This window comes from Desmodus rotundus, chromosome 5 (genome assembly GCF_022682495.2).
Source record: "Desmodus rotundus isolate HL8 chromosome 5, HLdesRot8A.1, whole genome shotgun sequence".
Lineage (NCBI taxonomy): Eukaryota > Metazoa > Chordata > Mammalia > Chiroptera > Phyllostomidae > Desmodus > Desmodus rotundus.
The window spans coordinates 9053011-9076785 of record NC_071391.1 but is presented as its reverse complement, the minus strand read 5'-3'; the positions used below and the strand labels follow the sequence as shown (position 1 = coordinate 9076785).

General features: G+C 40.1%; 2 protein-coding genes across 4 annotated transcripts; both read right to left on the bottom strand.

Moving 5' to 3' along the window:
• Positions 1 to 781: 781 nt before the first annotated feature.
• Positions 782 to 8468, bottom strand: LOC128781122 (olfactory receptor 5AN6). 3 transcript variants are annotated; one of them, XM_053925743.1, is made up of 3 exons: positions 8256 to 8468; positions 5243 to 5335; positions 782 to 2975 (listed from the first exon to the last, which is right to left on the bottom strand). In XM_053925743.1, exon 3 carries the CDS (start codon positions 2953 to 2955, stop codon positions 2020 to 2022), a length of 936 nt encoding a protein of 311 aa, XP_053781718.1. In that variant the 5' UTR covers positions 2956 to 2975; positions 5243 to 5335; positions 8256 to 8468; the 3' UTR covers positions 782 to 2019. The 3 variants fall into 3 exon arrangements, with proteins under 3 accessions (XP_053781718.1, XP_053781717.1, XP_053781719.1); XM_053925742.1 differs by lacking the exon at positions 5243 to 5335; XM_053925744.1 differs by lacking the exon at positions 5243 to 5335 and having other exon boundaries at positions 782 to 2855.
• A 1858-nt stretch (positions 8469 to 10326) lies between these two features.
• On the bottom strand, positions 10327 to 11430 carry LOC128780824 (olfactory receptor 5A1-like). The gene is given in 3 exon segments (XM_053923849.1): positions 10327 to 10650; positions 10835 to 11070; positions 11073 to 11430. Coding segments are annotated over 3 exon segments (918 nt in total).
• Positions 11431 to 23775: the final 12345 nt, after the last annotated feature.

Below are 23775 nucleotides of genomic sequence, written 5' to 3'. Positions count from 1 at the left end.
GGGAGGACATCAATACCCATCTCCCTCTTCAAGCAAAATGTGACTCTTTTTTTCACAACTTATGAGGTAGGGAGGGAGGAGACTGTAATGTTCTTTTTGTAGATGAGAAGTGATAGATTGAAGTTACTTGGAAAGAACTTGTTGCTCACTTCAAAGAGGAACTTTCCCACAATCACAATTTTTAAATCTTTATCCAAAGATAAAAAGGACTGAAAGACGTTGTGAACCCGCTAGATGAAGAGATGTATTGAAGAAAAGTGTTCGTATTGCCTGGGCACTAAGGAGAGCTGGATGCATTCAGCCTCTCTCAGATATGCATGCCAAATATTTGAAGCAATAATCCCAGCTGAAGTGGCAATTGCTGTGGGAAAAGCAGTATCCTTCATAGACCACTGTGAGAGAGGGGTTAACGGTCCTCCCCCTGAGTGATGCAGGGACACTTGCATGCCTTGTCCTTCATCTGATGATCATTTGCTAGGTCACCACAGCAAGTGGAAGCTGAAGTCCTGTTTCCTCATCTCTCAGATGAGGGACTTGTAGCCAAGCTGCCATGAAGACCCATGTTTGTGAATATAAACTGAAGAGTTATACATGCTAAATTCCTTATCATCAGTATCACTAGCCACATCTACCTACTGCTCTCCTTGTCTGTTTTAACTTCTGAGTTACTCTAGTCTTTCAATGGGTCTCCCTCTCCTAGCTAAGAGACTATCAGGATTCCACAGTTCAGTGTCTCATAAAAAAAAAAAAATACAAGTGTATGAGAAGTTGTTCCATTTTATTTTCCACTTAATATTACTTTGTCAATTTGGTGATCCTCATAGCCATGTAATATATTCCTGACAATCCATATATAACCCTAATCAGTACAAGTCAAGCTGTATTTCAAATGCATAAAGAGAAATGGCTGTTTGAAGGAAATCAATGGTAAATCTTTTCATTTCTACATCTGACCAAAGGGGCTGCTGTCCTCTCCTTCTCCTTAATTCTGCATTTGGCTCAGTCCAGTTCCAAGAACATTTGCTTTTCCAATAAATGTCTTGTCGATGAACAATCTATCTGGACCATGTCATGGCACTACAGGCGGTGCAATTGCAATAATCTTGGCAGTAAGACCTGGAAACAACCCAAGTGCCCATTAGTAGGTGAGAAGATAAAAAATGTGTGGTAGATTTACACAGTGGAATACTAGACAAGTGTGAAAAGGAACTATTACCCTTTGTGACAGCATGAATGGAACTGCAGACCATTACGCCAAGTGCAATAAGCCAGTCAGACAAAGACCAATACCATATGATTTCACTTTTATGTGGAATCGAATGAACAAAATAAACTGACAAACAAAGTAGGACCAGAGGCAGGGATACATAGAACACAGAGATCTCAGATGGGAGGGGAGAGGATGGGACTGGAGGAGACTAGCCAAAGAACAAGTAGGCATACGACATGGCCACTGAGAACCATATGCTGAGGGCCAGTTGGGTGTGGGGGCTGGGTGGAGGGGGCAGCTCAGGGAGGCAATGGGGACATCTGTAATAGTGTCAACAATTTTTAAAGAATCCTGGCCTACTGGACAGTTCTAGCAGAACCTGAGATCCTAGACTGTGCAGGGCTATGAAAAAGTCAAAGAAAATAATGAAGAAGCCTGCTGGTTTCCTGACCACCTTGGACAGCGCTCATATCTGTGGTTCTTGAAATAATATATTTTAGGTGGCAATGGAATATTGAGGGGTAAGGATGGAATATTGAGGGGAAAGGACACAGCTCAACTACTAGCTGCAACAATACTTCTGAATTGTTTGGCCTATTAATGTACTGGGTCATAAATGATGAAGATTGCACATGTTGAGCTTTCAGATACTTCTCGTGCATTTTTCCTATCTCAGTGCTAGTTGTGAGTTTCTAGTAGAAAAGTAGAGAACTGTAATTCAGCCCACAATTAGAACAGTTGTGGGTCATCGTTTTAGTTGACACTTTTCCTACCCAGGACATCTGAAGTTAATTCCATAATTAGTAACACTAAAAGAAGATTGTCTTCTTCCATCTGTTTAGGGCATCTTTCATTTCCTTGTTCCTCAGGCTGTAGATCAATGGATTCAGCATAGGGATTACAAGAGTGTATAAGACTGATGCCAACTTGTTTTGGCTTCGGGAATCTTCAGAATTAGGATACATATAAACAAAGGTCCCTGAGCCAAAGAAGAGTGTCACTGCAGTCAGGTGAGAAGCACAGGTGTTGAAGGCCTTGGACCTGCCTTCAGCTGAAGTGATCTTCAGAATGCTGCAAACGATATAACCATAGGATATCATAATAACCAGGGCAGATGCAAGCCCAAAGATCACTGTGAGCACAGAAATCAGGACCTGGAAAAAAAAGATGTCAGAGCAGGATAGGATTAGCAGTTGGGGCAGGTCACAAAAGAAATGGTTAATGATGTTTGGCCCACAGAAATGCAGCTGAAGTAAGGCACACAGTTGGATAGATGAGCCCAAGAATCCAGTGATGCAAGATCCTGCAACCATCTGCACACACAGTGTGGGGGACATAATGGCTGTGTAGAGCAGGGGATTGCAAATGGCAACATATCGATCATAAGCCATGGCTGCCAGGAGACAGCATTCACTCAGACCCAGACCAGAGAAGAAGAAGTATTGTGTGGTGCACCCCATAAAGGAGATGAATGTATGGGTCTTGAAGAAGTCTGAGAGCATCCTGGGGGCAACAGTAGAAATATAGCAGATGTCCAGCAAGGACAGGTTACTGAGGAAAAAGTACATAGGTGTGTGCAGATGGGAGTCCATCCTGATGAGCGTGATGAGGCCCACATTCCAGGACACTGTCATCAGGTAGATCCCTAGGAATATCGAAAAGAGGACAATGGTGAGCTTTGGAAATTCAGAGAATCCCAAGAGAATGAACTTCGTAATCACGGTACTGTTCCTTCTTCCAGTCATTGCATTGATGATTCTAGGATCTGTAAGGAGAGAAGAGAGCGAATCTCTTTAAGTCATTTGCTAACTCAGTTTCTCTTGAAATAAACCACCTTCTACCCACACTGAACACAGAATCACGGAAAATATTGAGCCATTTTAGATGAACGAACCTTGGTCAACTTTGCATCTAAGTAACTACAATGGTTTTGTGCATCCATTTTCCCCCATATATAAGAGGATATTTACACTTCTCATTATTAACCCACTAGGCTCTTAAAGTACGAAAGAAAGTATATTAACATCTAGAACACCCTTCTCAAAAGATGCTTTGGGAATTTTAGGATATTGTCAATGGAGCTGTAACTCCTGTGTGTAGCTTAGTGACTAAGGCCTTAGATGTCATATACCTGCTTTTGAATTGTGGCTCTGCTGTCTGTGAGCTCTTTGACTCTGAGCAGCCTGTCTAAGATCTTTATGACTGTCACTTTTTCTTTAAAATTGGAATAATAATAATGAAACCGATTTCATAGGGTTTCTTTGAAGTTAAATTAGTTCCATGATGTGCAGGGCCTGCCATGCACATAGCATTATGGGAGGTGGTGTCAGTAGGAGGTATCTTTCTAATGCAATTGGAAGTACTCTGCTGGTGTGTGAAACACTTTTAAAGTTTCAATATTAAAGAGCTGGTCATGCAGATAACATGGTCAGACTACAGTGTGATTAAGTGATAGATCAATAACAAATAGGTAATTAAAAACATCATAATTGGAAATGAATGACAATATATACTTCTAAACCATTCACACTCCAGATAATAAAGTATAACAGAAATGATAAAATATTTGTAACTTAAATATAGTGAGACATACTATTTATCAAATTTTATGGATTTTTACATTGAAATGTAATTGACACATAAACATTGTATAATTTTAACGTATACCTTGTGTTGATTTGATGCATTTATATATTGCAATATGATTATCATCATAGGTTTAGCTAACACTTTTATCACATTATATGATTATCATTTTTTTATTTCTGGGAACACTTAACCAATCTTGTAGATTTAACTAAAACTTTATGTGGAGAGATAACAGTTATCTTAAATGCATATAAAAGATTAAAGAACAAATGATCCGACTGTAATTCTTAGACAGGGAAGAACAGATAGTTTCTAAACTATGTATGATTTCAAAATAATACAAGAAAATCAAAGTTGATTCTTGATATATTTGATGACACCAAGCCAAAACAAGAAAAATTAAAACAATGGATAAGGAGATATAGTTCCCGATCCTGGAGATGTTACTACCTGGAAGGTAGTAAGAGGATACTCTAAACAATTTTATGTCAGTACATTTTAAAATTTGAGTAATATTTACAAATTTCTAGTAAATGGAAACCGCCAAAAGTGACTCAAGTAAGAAAAAAATCTGGTTATTCCATAAATACTAAAAATAATTGAATCAGTTACAAAACTCTTCCTGTGAAGAACACTATAGGCCCAAAATGCCTATTCAGCAAGTTGTACCAAGAGTTTAAGGAAAACAATATTCCTAGTCACACACATAATTTTCAGAGTATGGATATTTGGAATGATTTCCAACTACTTTTGTGGGACTATAACTTAATAGCAAAAAGGGAATAATAAAGGAATATTACAACCATACCTACTTAAGAACTTAATAGTTAGAAATATCATAAACATCTTAAATATTGACAAACTGAACCTAACAGTATATAAAAGTAATGGAACATTATAAACAAGTTGGGTTTATTCCAGAAAAGCAGGTTTGGTATAACAATAGAAAATCAACTAATGTAATTTGCCACATTAAGAAATTAAAGAAGGAAGCAATATAATCACCTAAATAGATAAAACTAAAAAATTTATTTATGATTTCTTTAAACATAGCAACAAGTCAAATATTTTAACTTCGTAAAAAATATTTTACAACTTTACTCAGTTAATTACATCTTCAATGGTAAAATATTAAAAGCAATATCCTAAGGGCCAAAGGAAGGAAAACAATTCTTTAATTTTAAACTAGTTTAAATTGTGGCCAAAAAATGAGAAGAAGAGCCTCACCATCACATATTTTATTATTCTTTTCCTTAGAGTCCTGTTGTTCAAAAATTAAAAAAGACAAGAGATGTAAGTGAAGATCAAGAAAAGGGAACCTTTGTACACTGTTGGAGGGAAAGTAAAATGGTGCGGCCACTATGGAAAATAGTAAGGAACTTCCTCAAAAACTTAAAAGTACAACTACCACATCATCCAGCAATCCCTCCTCTGAATACGTACCCAAGGAGAATGAAATCGGGACTTCAGAGAGATGCTTCTGCACTCCCGTGTTCACTGCAGCATTGCTCACAATGACCAGGATTTAGAAGCAACCTAAACGTCCATCAACAGATGAATGGAGACGGGAAATGTGGTATGCACATACAATGGTTTATTATTCAGTCATCGAAATAAAGAAAATTGTGACGTTTGAGACAACATCGATGGACCTGGAGAATACTATACTAAATGAAATAAGTCCATCATAGAGGGAAAAGTAGCATATGACTCCACACATAGGAGGCATCTAAAGTAGCTGGACACATGGCAACAGAGGGTAGAAGGGTGGGTGCCAGGGGTGGAGGCTAGAGAGCAATGAGGAGCTGCTGTTCAATGAGCATATAGTTCCAGTTAGGCAAGATAGATGACCTCTAGAGACCTGCTGTACAACGTTGTGCCTATCGTTAACAATACTGTGTTGTGCACTTGAAAATGTATCAGGAGGGCACATCTCATATTAAGTGTTGTTGCTGCAATAACAACTTTTGCTTTTCTTTTTTTCCTGTTTAATTTACTTTATTATTTTATTTTATTTTTTAAATTTTTATTCAGTTGTAATTGTCTGCATTTTCTCCCCATCCCTCTACCCCACCCAGACCAATCCCACCTCCCTCATCCACCTCTACCCTCCCCCTTGATTTTGTCCTTCTGTCCTTTATAGTTGCTCCTGTAAACCCTCTCCGCACTCCCCTCTGGCTATTGTTACATTGTTCTTAATTTCAATGTCTCTGGTTATAATTTGTTTGCTTTTTTGTTTAGTTGATTATATACTTTGCAACAGCATGGATGGAACTGGAGAGCATTATGCTAAGTGAAATAAGCCAGGCGGTGAGGGACAAATACCATATGATCTCACCTTTTACTGGAACATAATCAACAATTTTTCCATTTTAAAAATTAAAAAAGACTCAGATATAAGAATCCACCTGTCTTCTATTAAGCAGACATTCGTGAGATTTTCAATACTCTAACACAATGCTACCTTTTCATGAAATATTTTTGTTTTGAAAAATAGAGTCATTGACTTGGTGTAGTTACCTAACTGAAAAGATTCTTTATGTTAATACATAATCCGTGAAGTAAATAAACAGTAGAGAACCTGTAAGTGATAACTGGCCAACATCTGTCCATATTGTTTGTTGATGAGAGTTACGCATACACATTAGCAAACATACATAGGGCTAAGTTACCACCACACAGCCATGCCCAGAATGGCTATGCCCAGAATGTCATTGAATAATTCATGAGTACTTGCATAGGAAATAGCAATTTCTAGAATTCTGTAAAGAGAGAGAAAATTAAAGATAGACAAAGCAGTGATGTGAGCCCCCTGCATTTTGCCTATTATCCTGCATCTGTTCAGGTTACACAAATTTGTCCAAATGCACTCTTCAATGTCTTGCATCCCCATACTGTTGTAATATGGGAGCAGAGGATGGAATTCCCCGCATGTTTCTCTCTAGTCTTTCTGCAACTCACTCATCTTAACCTGAAAATTATCCCTCTACAAAAGAGCTTCTTAACCATGGCTGGACATTAGAATCATCTAAAGCACTTAAAAAAAAAAAAAACCATGGATAAAGTTCTGTTTTTCTCATTAGTATGTTTTATTCATTAGATACCAGTTATAAGTGAGATCGTATGGTATTTGTGCATCTGACAGGCTTTAGACAACTATAAGTTTCAGGATTCAGTACAATAAATATCTACCCTTCTGTTTATCTGTTTTAATAATAGTAATAAATATTTATTGAGCACTTACTGTCTACTCATTTTTTAATAAAACATACATTAATCCATTTAATCCTCACAACAACCCAATGATAATACGAGGTACAGAAAGTTATGGGATTTTCCCAGGCTTCCAGTGCTAATGAGTGACCTACTTGGGAACCCACTCAGGTAGACAAGCTCCAGAGCTGGGCATTTAACAATCACTCCCTCTGCAAAATTATGTTAAAGTTTCTGTCTCTTTCATCGTTATTTTCCTAGTCATTAGCATTGTATTATTTAATTAAATTTATAGATTTATAGGTTTAAAGATTGAATATTAGTTTTGAAGAACAAATAAGAAAAGAATAAAACTAGGTCAGGGCAAAGGTTACATTGGCTCAGAATCAATTGTAGTTAATGTATGTCACCCTTTTTGTCAACTATTACAATGACCAATAGCCCCCAGGTCTGCAATGATGGCAGTCAAGGACAAGTTCTAAAATTTCAAAAAGCTAGTAAAATTGTATATTTATGCAAACCGACAACAGTACTCCCAAATTGCTTGGGAGTACTATTACATCAACTCCCTCTGGCTACCCTATTTCAGACTAAGCAAAAGTTTCAACTGTCTCTGATGAACATACATGGGAAAGTAAATGAATTGCTGAGAAGCAGAGCATTTTGGCTCCACCATTTACCAACTTTATGATTTTTGGCAAATCACCTCATTTCTGTGTGACCCATTTCTTCATCTGTAAGGGGAAAATGATCATCACTTCATAGGATTTGTGTGAAGACCTATTTAAGTATGGTATGTAAAGTAGGTAATAGAGTACTAATCACATAGTAAGCCATCAAAATGAGAATTTGAACAATAATGATCGTATCATAAATGTATTTCACTAACTACTTGTCTCTTACAAAAGAAAATGGATTATTTGGTGGTAAAAATTTGTGAATCCTTTGCCCAGTTGGTGAGCTGTCAGCAAACCTCGATGCCCTCCAGTCCTCATTCCACCTACTTGCTAAAGCCTGAAATTCCATCTTAGATGGTTTTATTGTTTTCCAATACTTTGGTTCCTGTTAAAATGCAAATAATCCTATTGGGATAGGGGAGAGGGAATATGGTTATTGTCAGAAAATAAAATAGTCATTGAACCTGAATGCATGTCTCTGGGCTAAGGGCATATAGGAAAACAGGGTTGTGAGAAGAAGGCAGAAAGACAAATTGAAGAAAGAAAGCTATTTCTATTTTACCCACCCAGGTTTTCTTCTAGATATTCTGACGGGTATGTATTGTAGAAATCTGGCAGGTGCTGCCCCACAGCTGCCTTTTGCTGCCTCTGAATCTTGACCAAACTCTGGTGTCCAGATGAGCATACAGTTTTTCCAGGAATTAGAGCATACGGACATCATATAAGCATTCAGGATGAAGACGTTTACGTCCCCTAGGCTCCGTGTCTTTGGCCATGCCTTCTACTAACCACTGCTACAAGAGAAGTACTTCCAAGTAAAGATTCTCTTAAATGTCTCCTTAGGGTCCATTGTGCAGAGAGATGAGGCAATTAACAGAAAGCACAGCTTTTAGTTAATTACTCTCTAGAGTGATGGATGGAAAAACCAAATGGAGAAATGCTCCCAGATGATTCCTTTTCTCCACACTCTAATGTGTTCTCCATGACCCACTTGAATCCACTTTCAACTTTCCTTTCTAGACTTTTCAGAATCACGACAACTGGGAGGGACTCTCACCACAGGGAGATCCATATCATTCATTCTCTAAACTGGGCAACTTTTGTCATGAGAAGGAGACTTATTAACAACCATGTCAGGACAATAAGCAAAATTGTCCCAAGCAGACCAGGCTGCACGGTCACCTGACATTTGAGGTCTTTATCAGAACAGTCATTCACTATGGTTTTGGTGACTATGTGCTCAGGCTCTGGAGAGAACTACTTGGGTTGAATTCTGACTTAATAACCTTTGATCCTTTTACTTGATCTCGTTGTGCCTTGGTTACTTAATAAAATGGAAGGGATAGATACCACAACTACCTAAAAGGTGATAGTGAACTTAAATGTAATAATACCTGTCCAGTGCTTGGAAGCACTTATTATTACTAATATTGTCATTATTGTAATTTCTCTATTATTGCCCTCATATTTTTACAAAACTGGGGTCATGTTATATCTTCTCCAATTGGGATTGAATCTTTGAGGGGTTCCTAGCAGTCTCTTAATACTGTCTGTGTGGTTCTTCTTGGCTTGGAAACATGTGGACTAAACAAGTTATCTGTTTTCCACACACCCAATATGTGATGATGGAACGTGGACAGGATAATGGGAATAAACACAGCTCTTTAGAAAGTGAAAGAAGAGAAGACATATAATTCATGAAGATGAAAGCAAGGACGTCAGAACCATGAGGCAAGCTGAGCTCAGACTCCAGGAATACAGGAGACACAATCGAACTCTAGCTTGTGAAGTAGAAAAGAACTGGGGATGGGGCGAGGACAATAAGTGACTCAAATATCCACATAAGGCCAAGAGTGAGACTGACGTAGAAAGAAGATATGCCATCAGTGTTTCTAGGGCAAGCATCTCTTTCTTGACTGTTCCTTAAACCAGGTGGCCCCACCCAGTCACTAGGAGGTTCAGGCATGAAAATTAACCTGATGACACTCCATTCCCTAGGTCTTCTCATTGGAATTCTGCAGCATTGTTATCAGCTGGGTTTGCCTCCTATTTCTGGCCCCAGGGGACATTATGATTCCAGATGTGGGATCCTTGGCTCTTCTCACGCATGGCTTCCAGGTGCCCTATGGCTCTCCTGACTCTGAGTAATCATCGCTGAACCCAGCTCACTTAGGCTTCTCCAGTTTTAATCCTGAGCCAGACTTCCTGGTCAGTATCAACCCTTGAATAAGGACGAATCCATAGCAAGAAAAACATAAACGTTGTCCCGAATGGTGAATGGATTGACACGAACAGTGTAATATTGTAAAAATTTCTCAACCGAATCCCTGTGGTCCTGGGGCCACGCCCAGTTTGTTCAAGACACAGTCTCCTGAACCCACCATCTGGTGCTGTAAGTTTAAGGAACTTTATGAAAAAGCACATGTATTTTCTGTTGCAGATGACCCAAATAAAACCCTGTTGATCCATGACAAGAAAAGGGAAGACAACAAACTACTGTTGAACCTAATTGTACAGGAGACGTGTACATTGGGGGTCTTATTGAAATAGTTCCTTTCATTTATTATTCAGAGTCTGTGAATCACTTATTATTGTATTATGCCTATTTACATATAGCAAAACTTAAGACTTCTTAAATCAAGGAACTAAACGACACATAAAATACATCTGCTTCTTCCTCTCCTTGAGTTTTTTCAACGTATCTTTGATCTCCTTGTTTCGCAAACTATATATGATAGGGTTCAGCATGGGAATCACGGCTCCATAGAGCATGGACACCACCATATCTTGGTCCCGTGTGTATATAGCACTAGAATGAAGGTATGAGAAGAGACCAGAGCTGTAAAAGAGAATCACTGTGGTCAGATGAGAGGCACATGTGTTGAAAGCCTTTATCCGCCCATGGGTTGAATGGATCTTCATAATAGCAGTAATGATGTAGCCATAAGAAACCCAAACTGGCTGGGGTGGGGTGGAGGGATGGGGAGAAAATACAGATAATTGTAACTGAATAAAAATTTTTTCAAAAAAGGAATGATTATTCCAACCTAGTAAAAAATGTATTTTGAAATTGTTAATAAAAAATTATCACTGAAAAATAAATTTAAAAATTAAGCAATAATGAGGAAGAATAAAAAAAAACAGCAAGAGCTGATGTCCCACAAACTATACACACAAAAAGAATGTTTACTACCTGGCTGAGGAAGGTACTAGAACAAGACAAGACCAGCAGGGCTGGCACATCACAGGAAAATTGGTTCCTGACTGGTGTCCTACAGAAATGGAGCTGGAACATGGAAGCAGTTTGGACCAATCTCGTGAGAAATCCACCGGCGTACGCTGTAATGGCCATCACCACACAGGGGGTGGTGTAGACCAGAGCTTGGAGATGGCAGCATACGGGTTGTACACCATGGCTGCCAGGAGACAGCACTCAGTGCCTCCCATCCCAATGAAGAAGAAAAACTGAGCAGCACAACTCACACAGGAGATGGCCTTCTGGTCTTTGAAAAAGTCACAGAGCATCTTAGGAGCCACAGAGGAGGTGTATGAGATATCGACAAAGGACAAGTTACCAACGAATAAATCCATGGGGGAGTGGAGTTGCGGCTCCATCCTGATCAGGACAATAAGACCCAGGTTCCAAGGCAGTGTCATGAAATAGATCCCCAGGCACAGCACAAAGAGGAAAATCTGCAGCTCTGGGCGCTCTGAAAATCCCAAGAGGGTGAAATTGGTCATCATGCTGATATTCCTTCCCATGGTGTGTGTCCTCTTTCTGCTGCCTTCAGAGCCCCAAAGGGGGATTCCTGTGGCCAGGGAGATCCAGGTGAGGAAACCATTTCATTGTTTAAAGGAATCACAAACTCCCCGAGTCAGAAGAGACTGGGAGGCAAACATCCTACCTGTATCTGATGCAGAATTCCCCTCTACCACGTTCATTGGGTCTTTCACGGGGGTCATAATCACCCTTTCCTTGATGCATTTTTTTATGCAAAAGTGACATTCCCCAGAATAGTCTGACATTTTTGCATTATCTGGGTCATCCCCGTCACTGTCAATGTCACCACTTTACCAAAGGAAGCTATTAATAGAACCTGGACTACATACCCCCTTTTTTTCAGTTGCTACAAGTGTTGCAGTTGCCGTACTGAGCCACTTGGATTTATCCTAGATACTCTGTGTGGTTGTTTTTTAAGGAAAATAAATATGTCAAGAATTTAAAAGCCCAGTGAGGCAATTTTGTTTTTCTTATCATCATAGTTTGTTCTGCATGGAGTCAAGGTGTTCTTTCTTTTTACAGCAGTAGAGCGAAACACTTAGAGGTGTTAAAAACTAACTAAAACTCCCTTTAAAGATTACAAAAAGGAGTAAAAAAACTTTCAAGACTGTGAAATGCTAGTGCTCATTTTGCACAAATACGATCAACTTACGAAACACATGGCACCATGTGCTTTTGGAGCTAAATGCAGATGGTGTAGAAAGTAATAAAACATTACTATTTAGTTCAATATATCCTTCATACTGCATCGGGCAGACAACAAACAAACAAATCACAGCACAGTGGGATGGGGCTCCCTGGATCTGGGACATAGCAGGTGGAGGCTCCTGAGAGGAGGAGGGGTCCAACAATAAGTAAGGGGTAACCAGAATGAAAATTTGGTGTGTGAGGAAGTTGGGAGGTGGTTGGTTCAGAGAGCTTCACATTGAAGATGTAAAGGTCTCAAGAGAGCATAGGGTTTGAAGAACCTTAGACACGTCAGGGATATGGGAGCCCAGGAGTGTTAAGAGAAGATAACAGAAGTCTGGTTTTGAGAGACAGTGGGAGGTGGACAGATTGTGGAAAAGCTCCAAAAGCAAAGATGGGAGGATGTCTGTTTAACTGTATCACATGTATACAATTACATATACTGTGTATGGAATTGTGTATACTCTGTGGATAATTGCACATGCTGCATATATAATTGCATATATCTGTGTGCACATTATATTTAATGTCAATCTTCTCTCCACTTTTAGACCTTAGTTCCCCTTTACCCTGCCCTGTCCTCTTCAAAATACCACCTTCTACCAGTGCATATAATTAATTGGTTTGTTGATTATCGATTGTCTGTCTCCTTCCACTACAATGCAAGTAAGTTTATTGAAGACCAGGATTTGTAGGAGTTTTTGTCTCCTTTGTTTATTAAAGTATCCCAAGCACCTCAACCAGTGTCTGCCACATACTAGGTGCTCAATAAATGTTTGTTGAATTAATATTATTATGTTAAAGAATTTGACACTTCTTCTATGGACAAGAAAAGTTTTGTTTTTGTTTGCTTTTTACATTTTACCTGCATCTTTGTAAACAAGGAACTAGGTGTTGAAGACGGGTTTAACAATATAACAGAGAGCAAAGTAGAAGTGTAAAGCTTTGAAAGGATCAATGGGAGTGCAAGAGACGGACTAGGAAGCTCAGAAAGTTGCTTCAAAAGCCAGGAAGAAAGCCTGTGATGATTTGCATTAAGACAGGTCTATTTTAAAAAATGCTTCTTGAGATGTGACTGTACCAGTCATTCTGAAAAGAAACTATACACGGCCAGACAGTTACCCCAGGCCCCACACCTTTGTTTTTCATATTTACAGTTAGCATCGGATGTGTATTTTAGGAAGACATCATAATTCTTTTCTCTTTCAACCCCAAGAATCTATCATATCTAGTCTATTACATTTTAAGAATATGATAAAAGCTGAAAACCATTTATTTTATATGATTATTTATGTGATTCTTTCCATTTGTTAATAGCAGAACATTTTTAAAAACAAATTTTTTGCAAAATTGCAGGATATCAAGTGAAGTCCACTCCCCTCTGGGTAAAACAAAGCTGTAGGGAGAGATAATGCAGGTTATTTTGACCTAAATTATCTGGAGATAAATATAAAGTATGTCATATACTCTGTATTTCTATGTATATAGAAGTAGAAGATATAGAAGTTATGTAAATGGACATAGAGTATATGAATATGGTATAGGTGTGTGTTAGTTTGCATGGTCTGAGAAGCACCACCAGGAGCTTTTACAGCACTTTGGGGTTGGCAGCATTTTCACATCCTTTTCCCATCTGGGGTCACCCAGCACAGGGCTTTGATGTCGGACAGAGCTAGTCTCTCATCTGTACACCAGCACTCACTAGCTGTAGGGCCTGGGTCAAGGCAGCACATCACTCTTCAATCTCCATTCACTGCAAAACTAGAGGCAATACCAGGACTATCTCATAGATGGTGGGAATTAAATAACTTACATCACATTTTTGAAGTGAAAAAAATAATTTCTATTACTTAACAGGTAATCAGCAGTGGTAGGATTTGACCCCAGGTTTCTTCATCCCCAATCCAAAGCCTGTCTCCACTGCACTGGCTACCTGAACCCAGGTGCCTGTACTTGTATGTCATAATAATGGCTGCAGTGACGAAATGTCCCTTATGGTATTCCCAATATGTATAAAACATGTTGGCTGGGAGAACCAAGATAGAGGCGTAGATAGACACACTGTGCCTCCTCGCACAACCAGAACTCACAGAAAATCGAACAGCAAGGAAGTCTGACACCAAGGAGATAAAAAATAAACATTCATCCAGACCGGTAGGAGGGGCAGAGACAGGCAGCCGGGGAGGAGAGGACTCAAGTTGCTGTCGGGACCAAGACTGGCGGAATGTGGCTCGGAGTGTGGGATGAACGGGGCAGGCAGTCTGACCACTAGCAGACCTTGTGGACCTGCATTAACACACAGATAAATTGAGAGGGCGGGACTTAGAGTGGCAGAGAAAGGGGCAGGAGGAGCAGCGGGTAGCACCCAGCGGCCCCACATTCGCACATTGCTAAACCGGGACGAATGGCGGGGAGCAAAGCAAACTGCATAACCCAGGGCTCCAGCATGGGGAAATAAAGCCTCAAACCTCCAATTGAAAATGCCTGTGGGGGTTGAGGCAGCAGCAGGAGAGACTCCCACCCTCACAGGAGAGGTCATTGGAGAGACCCACAGGGGCCTAGACTGTGCACAAGCCCACCCACTCAGGAACCAGCACCAGAGGGGCCCAACTTGATTGTGGGTAGCAGAGGGAGTGCCTAGAAATCGGTGGAGAGTGGAGCAGGAGCCATTGCTCCCTCTTGGCCCCTCCGCCACATACAGCATCACAGCACAGCCACCAGGGTTACCCCGCCCCAGGGAACACCTAAAGCTTCGCTCCTTCGATTAACAGGAGCTCCAAGACAAAAAAAAAAAAAAGGCCCAAATGACAGAACACTTCAAAACTCCAGAAATAATTCAACTAAGCAGCGAACACATAGCCAACCTACAAGATGCACACTTCAAAATGCTGGTAATAAGGATGCTTACGGAATTGGTTGAATTTGTTCAAAAACTAGATGAAAAAATGAAGCCTATGCTAAGAGAAACAAAGGAAAATGTACAGGGAACCAATAGTGATGCGAAGGAAACTGGGACTCAAATCAATGGTGTGCACCAGAAGGAAGAAAGAAACATCCAACCAGAAAAGAATGAAGAAACAAGAATTCAGAAAAATGAGGAGAGGCTTAGGAACCTCCAGGACATCTAGAAACGTTCCAACATCCGAATTATAGGGGTGCCAAAAGGCGAAGGGGAAGAACAAAAAATTGAAAACTTATTTGAACAAATAATGAAGGAGAACTTCCCTAATATGGCCAAGGAAATAGACTTCCAGGAAGTCCAGGAAGCTCAGAGAGTCCCAAAGAAGCAGGAACCAAGGAGGAACACACCAAGGCACATCATAATTACATTACCCAAGATTAAACGCAAGGACCTACATCCAAGATTACTGTATCCAGCAAAGCTATCATTTAGAATGGAAGGGAAGATAAAGTGCTTCTCAGATAAGGTCAAGTTAAAGGAGTTCATCATCACCAAGCCCTTATTATATGAAATGTTAAAGGGATTTATCTAAGAAAAAGAAGATAAAAAATATGAACAATAAAATGACAGCAAACTCACAGTTATTAACGGCCACACATAAAACAAAAACGAGAGCAAACTAGGCAAACAACTAGAACAGGAACAGAACCATAGAGATGGAGATCACATGGAGGGTTGTCAATAGGGGAGTGGGAGGGGGAGAGGGGGGGAAAGGTACAGAGAATAAGTAGCATAGATGATAGGTGGAAAATAGGCAGGGGAGGGTAGTAATAGTGTAGGAAATGGAGAAGCCAAAGAACTTATATGTATGACCCATGGACATGAACTATAGGGGGGGAATGTGGGAGGGAGAGGGTGGGCAGGATGGAATGGAGTGAAGGGGGGGAAATGGGACAACTGTAATAGCATAATCAATACATATATTAATAAAAATAAAATAAAATAATAAAATAATTGTGAAAACAATAAAATAAATAAAAATAAAACCATTGTAAAGAGTCTTCTTCTCCTTAACCTGGTCAGGTTCATTTACATTTTAACAAAGCTATACACCAAGATAAAAAGGAATGTGGTTCTAATGTGGTAATTCTCAAATGAATGGCATATTTGAAGTATAGGGGATAATTGCAGTTCGGATGACTTTGTAGGGTATGATGAAGAAAATGTAGAAAGACTAGTCCGTAGGAAAAAAATGTGTTTACGACAACTTGCATCCATTCTTTCTTATGTGTTACAGTACGATGCATATCATAGGTGCTCAGTGACTATTTGTTGACTGGTTAAGTATAGGGTTATAAAATATTTACTATATAGACACTGTAGGTTTGCCCTAACCCCAAAACCACTGAACTGGTCCTATTTTAAATACTGCATGGATGTCCAGAAAATTCTGGAACTATACCTAAAATAATAGGATACCAGAGGTAAAAGCCAGTTAACATAGACTTTCTCCACTATTGACAATAAAACTAAAGCCAAAAGAGAGAGAGAGTGGATGCCCGAAGACTTGGTTGGGACAAGAGGTGAAACCAGGACCAGCATCTCCTTCTCCAGAAGGAGCTCCTTCTGCTTTACCTTATTCTAAAACTTGGGATCTTGGTGGGAACTAGATAGGATCTAAGGAAACTAGATCTTTTTTTAAAAGACTACAGACAAACTCACACATGCACACATTTATGAGTCTAGAATAGCATAAAAAGCAAAAGCCTGAAAGCTAAAAAAGAAAATGCTGATTTAATTCCTGTCCCCCCTACTTTTTTGCTATATGACGTTGGGTAAAATTCTTTGCCCTTCTGAATTTTAATCTTCAAATCTCCTGTCTATACAATACCTTAGCTTAGATCAGTGCTTTTTAGTCCACATTCCTTCCTTCTTTCTTTCCATTTGTAAATAGAAGAACATTTTTAAAAACAAAATGTTTTGCAGAATTCCAGATTATCAAGTCAAGTCCAGCTCCTCTGGTTAAAATCAAGCAATCAGAAGACAGGACGTCAGCACCAGGCCTACTCCACCTCCCCTCCTTCGAGAGTCTTTCTAAATCACCCATTCTGTGATTCTAGAATTGACCAGAAACCACTCCTGAGGAAGGGTAAAGGGCACACTCACCTACAACTCCTTAAACTCTGGGTTTCAGTCAGATATCTAATACTAGAAGCTTCGAGCAAAATCCTTTTCTTCTGGCAGCTGGAGCCCTTGTCTTTGCCAAAGATATAAATAAATTTTAAATGTGGTGACTTCAAATTGGCCACCAAGGGAAGAGCTTGATGGGTCTTTAAAGAAGGTCACCTCTCTCCTAGGTGCCATTGGGTCTCTCTAGGTTTTGGGCTATGACATGTCCCAGGCAGCATGAACTGGCAGTTTGGCTTGATGCCTGGGCTGGTTGGTAAAGAGGATGCCAACTTTGGTTGGGTGAAGTTGAGTTCCATTGGCCATGCTTCGACTATATTCTTAGTCCTTGATCTGGTTCCAATAAGATATCCCCAGAGACAGTGAAAGCCAAGAGTGGCTTTTGGCCTCAAAGTATGTAATCATTTCTTCAACAGCAATTACCTTTGTAAAGCACTGGATATTTTACAGAATCTCTTCACTGTAGAAACATCTTTTGCATGACTTCAAGAGTTGGAACTATGACTAAATGGGTGAAAGAAGGAAGGAGAAAGGAGGGAGGTAGGAGGGGGAGTGAGGAAGAGACTGTAGGAAAACAATAGAACAGTCTAAAAGTAGAAAAAATAGTCTTGAGAAGAATAAGTTCTCCATCACTGGACTAAGTAAGTAGAAGATAGTACACTCCACAGTGATAATGTTGCTTACATGTGGAACCTATAAAACAAAACAGAACAGAACAAAAACCCTCAAACTCATAGAAACAGAGAACAGGTTGGTGGTTGCCAGAGGTAGGGAGGAGGGTGGAGGGTGGGGGAAATGGATGAAGTGGGTCACTAGGTACAAACTTGCAGTTATAAGGTAAATAAGTCCTGGACTATAATGTACAGCATGGTGACCATAGTTAATGATAATGTATCATTATTTGAAAGTGGCAAAGAAAAAACATCTTAAACATATTCATCACAGAAAAAAACTGAAACTGTGTGAGATGAAGGATGTGAACTAACCCTACTGTGGGGTTCATTTCACAATACATACAGATGTCAAATTATTAAGTTGTGTCCCTTAAACTAATACAATGTTATATGTCATCTATAGCTCAAGAAAACCGGAAAAATAAAAGAAGTAGACTAGGGTATGGGAGAATAATGGGAGGGGCAAATGGGGACAAGTGTAATTGAACAACAATTTAAAAAACACAGATAGTGTGCTCAATAGAAATAAAAGATGAAAACAGATGCTTTAAAAAGGAAGAAATAGACTACCAAAAAGAGAGTGTGAACTAGTGGACCTTATAGGTTCCTTAAAATTGTCAGACTCTATGATTCTGTGAAATAAAGACAAAGAGAAGAGACAGGTGAGCACTACATTTTTGGTAGTGTGGATGGGGCCTTCATACACCTGATCTCATAATATTCCTCAGAGAAGTTCCCAAAAGAAAGTATTCTTAAACACACTTTTAGATGAGAAAATGGAATTTCTGAGAGGTATCTGTCAGAAAGATCACGACAAGAACAGAGTTCAATTCAGGCCTTCCAGAATCCAAAGTCCATGCTCAGCCCTCTACACCCCACTGCCACCCACAAGGACATAACAAATGGGTGGTGATGGGGGAAGGAGGAAAATCACTTGATAGACCTCACCTTTCCAAAGATCAATGTGCAGGGAGTTTTAAAAAATAATCCTTTGCTGTTTGACTAGGGATAGATTTCCCTCATGCACAGGTTTGTTTATGATTTATCAAATATCCAACTTGGAAAGACTTGAGCTCTATTTGTGTGTCTTAGGGAGGGACACACAAGGAACAGAGGGAAGTGGGAATTGTGCAAACCCACAGGACACTGTGGCTTCTTTCAAGGGTTTGAGAAACATGGCAGCCACACCCTGTTGATGCTGGCAGCCCTTCAACTTGCTTCCAAATGGGAAAACTCTGCAGTTTCCTTTCTCTGCTCCCAAACCCCTCCTACCAGGGCCATAGCCTCTTTCTCCAGGTTCCCAGCTCTTGGCCTTATGCCTACATGTTGGGTCTCTCCAAGGATTGATATACAAGAAAGGATCACTATAGTCAGCGAGGTGGTTTGTATGTGATTAACTTGTGCTAGATTGAAAATAATAAAAACAAAAACAAAACAAACCTCTTCTTTCTTACTCCTTATTGCAGGATGAAGAATGTAAGGAGAGAATGCTATGAGATCATGGTGTTTTTTTAAATTCCTACCCCTCTCCTCCACTCATTCCATTGCTTCCTTCTCCCCAAAGCAAAATCTCAGAAAAGACTCTTTTCCTTTCATATTTGCAGAATATAATCATCATCAGGAGAATCAATGAGGCCTCATGACATCTCCACCCCAACACCTTTTTGTCACGCAGTTTCAACATAATTGTTCATGATCTTCCAATATCTTCTAATGGGTCTTTTTGCCTTCAGACCCCCTTCAGTACAACTCCCCCTCCTTTACATGCAGATGGAGCTCCCAAAAGCACAGATCCAGTCATGTGATTCCTATCTTGAGAATAGTTATTTGTTTGTCATGGTTCACTAATAGCCTGATGGCTTCCAAATTCCTTATCCTGATTCTCAAAGCACCCCAGTGCTGCTTGTAAACATGGCATGGAACTCAAAAAGGACAAAAAAAGTGAACAAAACGACATTGGATGTGGCAAGAAGGAAGGAAAGTGAAATCTTCCCAGCAAACTTTCAAAAGTTCATCCCAAATGGGGTATCTGCAGTGGCGTTCAGGGGGAGACAGGAGAAAGTGAGATGCCACTTTGAGATGTCACAGTTTAGCAGTGAAAGAAAAGAAGGAAATGGAAAAAATAAGTACAGCATCTGAAGATTTCAGGTGAGAGAATTCTCAAGACTTGGGAAGCTGGAACAGGTGTGCAGGCTGAAGGAAAGGCCACACAGAGATGCTCTGAAGCAGAGGTTCTCAGCCAAGGCTGCCCACCAGAGTGCAACCAGTCATTAGCACAACCAGAGTTTAAGCCTGTGCCACTAATCTCCAGGGACAAGGGAAGGCTGTGTCCCTTACAGAGGCAAGCAGTAATGGGAAAAAGAAGGAACCCAGAATCAGGAAATGAGGGGCTTCAAATGGGGGCACAGATGGCAAAGTTATAGGACTTCATACTTTTGCTTAAAGCTAGTCTTCTCTGTCTTTGCCCAGGGTTGTTTTTAGCCAATTGCAAATGAAATAGAAGTGTATTCATTTTCCTGGATCCAGTGTAAATGAAGAAAGTGGTCTCTGAAATTTCATTCTCAGTCTTAGAATAGACTTATATACCAGCATGGAAAAATCCTAGAAAATAGTTGCCCACCGTAGGTGTTGGGCAGATGCGGTCTTCCACACACAGTGGAAAATCTCTGTTTTTTACCGACATTCTGCTCCTTCAGTCATGTTTGGGTAATGGGAAGGTGGAACCTCTTCTAGGAAGCCTCACTGCTGTCCTGCAAAGAGAGCCCTCTCAAAGCCTTTTCTACAAAAGCCTTTCTGACACCAGGAACACTGGCCAGCATGCAGGTGATGGGAATCACGTATCAAATTAACTCCTGTACATTGCAACACGGAGTTCTCCCTTAAAACAGACCTGAAAATGATCCAGAGCAGAAGTAACTGGGAAAATATACAACCACCCTGAACTTGCTTGATCTAAAATGTAGCATTTTGTCATCAGGGCTCAATCCCAAGGCAAAGAGGCAGCTGTGGTTGGAAGCAGGAAGGTAGGTTGATTAATGTTCACTGGAGAGGGCTATCCAGCTGGATGCCAGATGGTGGAAAAGGACTCGCGTATGAGAAGCCAGATGAACAGGGGCACATCATTCAATGCGGATGTGATAGTGTAGGGAAGGTTGAGAAGATGAAGGGAGAAGACAGCTAAGGGTTGTCAAGTATCTGTTTATTTTACTGAATCATTAATTCATCTTGAAAATCTAAAATTAGTCTTGAAATTCTGTCAAATATGGTGGCTACAAAGATGAGGGGCAGGGGACCCAACAGGTCTGTGTGTGCAATGCCCATGTGATCTCTCTGGTTAAGGTCTCGAGATATCATTTTCTCAAGCTGATCACCAATGGGTTTGAGAAATCAGCTTCAAGACCAGATGTCAAGCTCAATAATGCAGGAACTAATTCTGGGTAGACTTCACCTCACTGTGATTACTTCACTCCTCTCTCTGTTTCTCAAGTCAACATTTTTTTGGCCCTGTTTGTTTAAGGGCAACCAGAAAGATAAATCAGATGGTGTAAAAGTTAATGCCCCTCCAAATTCCCTAGCTGCACACTCTCTTGACCTCTATACTTCCACTGACTTCAAATCCTATGCCACCCCACTCACATGATTTGGCAGCCCCACCCCAGACCTCACCATAATGGGAAAGTGCTTAATTTTAAAACCTCAAACTCTGAAATTTACCTTTACCAAAACTTGCTGTTTTGCTACTACACAACTCAGTACATCTATGCTTGGTAACTTCTTGCTCCTCAGGCCCACCCAAGTTCATGAGTCCATCACTCCATCTCTCCATGTTTCCTACCCTCACCCCTCTTTTCTGGATTCTAATTCCCAGACTTAGGTCGCCAATGGGATCAGCTACTTAAATGTGGTCTCCAGTCCAACAAAGTCATGTATAAAATCCTTCCTGAGCTTTGTGTTGACTCCCTGTATTATTCCTCCCAGCCACCCCAAAATAACCTTTGTATTTTTAAAAAATTTACTGTAGTTCAGTTACAGTTGTTCCTCATTTTCCCTCATTGCTCTCCACTGCCCCATCCCACATACTCCTACAGTCAATCCCCCCACCAAGTGTCAGTGCCCAGGAGTCCTCTACTCATGTCACTTGGCTTTCCCCTTCCCCTTCTTTCCAACACTATCCCCCACGCCCATCCCCTGTGGTCACTGTCAGTTTGCTCTTTATTTCCAAGTCCCAGGTTTTATTTTGCTCAGTTGTTTGTTTGTTGATTACATAACCTTTCTTGACACCCTCAACTGGATGTGACTTCTCTCTCTTCTGAACTCCCATAGCTTCCCGATATGACTCACATAATGCTTATTCATCTACTTGTATTATTTCCCTTTGAGGCCTTTTAGGGTTTTCATTTCTTATCCATCTCTGTGTCCTAGTGCCTGGCATCAATACATGCTCAAGACCAATTCCTGAACCAAATAGGACAATTCTTGACAAAGGAACTTTTAAAAAAAGATCTTCATCAGGATATTCACTGCAAAAGTTCAGAAGTGGGTAGTTTTACAGAGAAGCAAATTAAAACGTGCAATGAGAATATTAGTTTCCTGTTGCTGCATAATGAATCTATACAAATACAGCAGCGTGAAACAACAAACATCAGTTCTCTAGGTCAGAGGTCTGAACACATGTAACTGGGCTCCCTGACTACTGTCTTCCTCCTGAACAGGGTAAGGAAGGATATTGGGGTCATCAATCTCCACCTCCTTCTTCCAGCAAAATGTGACATTTTTTTTTTTGCAACTTATGAGGTAGGGAGGGAGGAGACTATAATGTTCTTTTTGTAGATGAGAAGTGATAGATTGAAGTTACTTGGGAAGAACTTGTTGCTCACATCAAGAGGAACTTTCTCACAATCATAACTTTTAATCTTTTTTTTTTTTGTTTAATTTTATTTTTTAATATATGTATTGATTATGCTATTACAGTTGTCCCATTTCCCCCCCCACTCCACTCCATCCTGCCCACCCCCCTCCCTCCCACATTCCCCCCCTATAGTTCATGTCCATAGGTCATACTTATAAGTTCTTTGGCTTCTACATTTCCTACACTATTTTTACCCTCCCCCTGTCTATTTTCCACCTATCATCTATGCTACTTATTCTCTGTACCTTTCCCCCCCCTCCCCCTCCCACTCCCTTAATGACAACCCTCATATTATAGTTGTTTGCCTAGTTTGCTCTCGTTTTTGTTTTATGTGTGGCCGTTAATAACTGTGAGTTTGCTGTCGTTTTTACTGTTCCTATTTTTGATCTTCTTTTTCTTAGGTAACTCCCTTTAACATTTCATATAATAAGGGCTTGGTGATGATGAACTTCTTTAACTTGACCTTATCTGAGAAGCACTTTATCTTCCCTTCCATTCTAAGTGATAGCTTTGCTGGATACAGTAATCTTGGATGTAGGTCCTTGCGTTTAATCTTGGGTAATGTAATTATGATGTGCCTTGGCGTGTTCCTCCTTGGGTCCAGCTTCTTTGGGACTCTCTGAGCTTCCTGGACTTCCCGGAAGTCTATTTCCTTTGCCAGATTAGGGAAGTTCTCCTTCATTATTTGTTCAAATAAGTTTTCAATTTTTTGTTCTTCCTCTTCTCCTTCTGGCACCCCTATAATTCGGATGTTGGAACCTTTCAAGGCGTCCGGGAGGTTCCTAAGCCTCTCCTCATTTTTCCAAGTTCTTGTTTCTTCATTCTTTTCTGGTTGGATGTTTGTTTCTTCCTTCTGGTCCACACCACTGATTTGAGTCCCAGTTTCCTTCTCATCACTATTGGTTCCCTGTACATTTTCCTTTGTTTCTCTTAGCAAAGGCTTCAT

Coding starts and splice junctions, on each gene's coding strand:
- LOC128781122 (XM_053925743.1), bottom strand. CDS start 2,955: ATGACTGGAAGAAGGAACAGTACCGTGATTACGAAGTTCATTCTCTTG.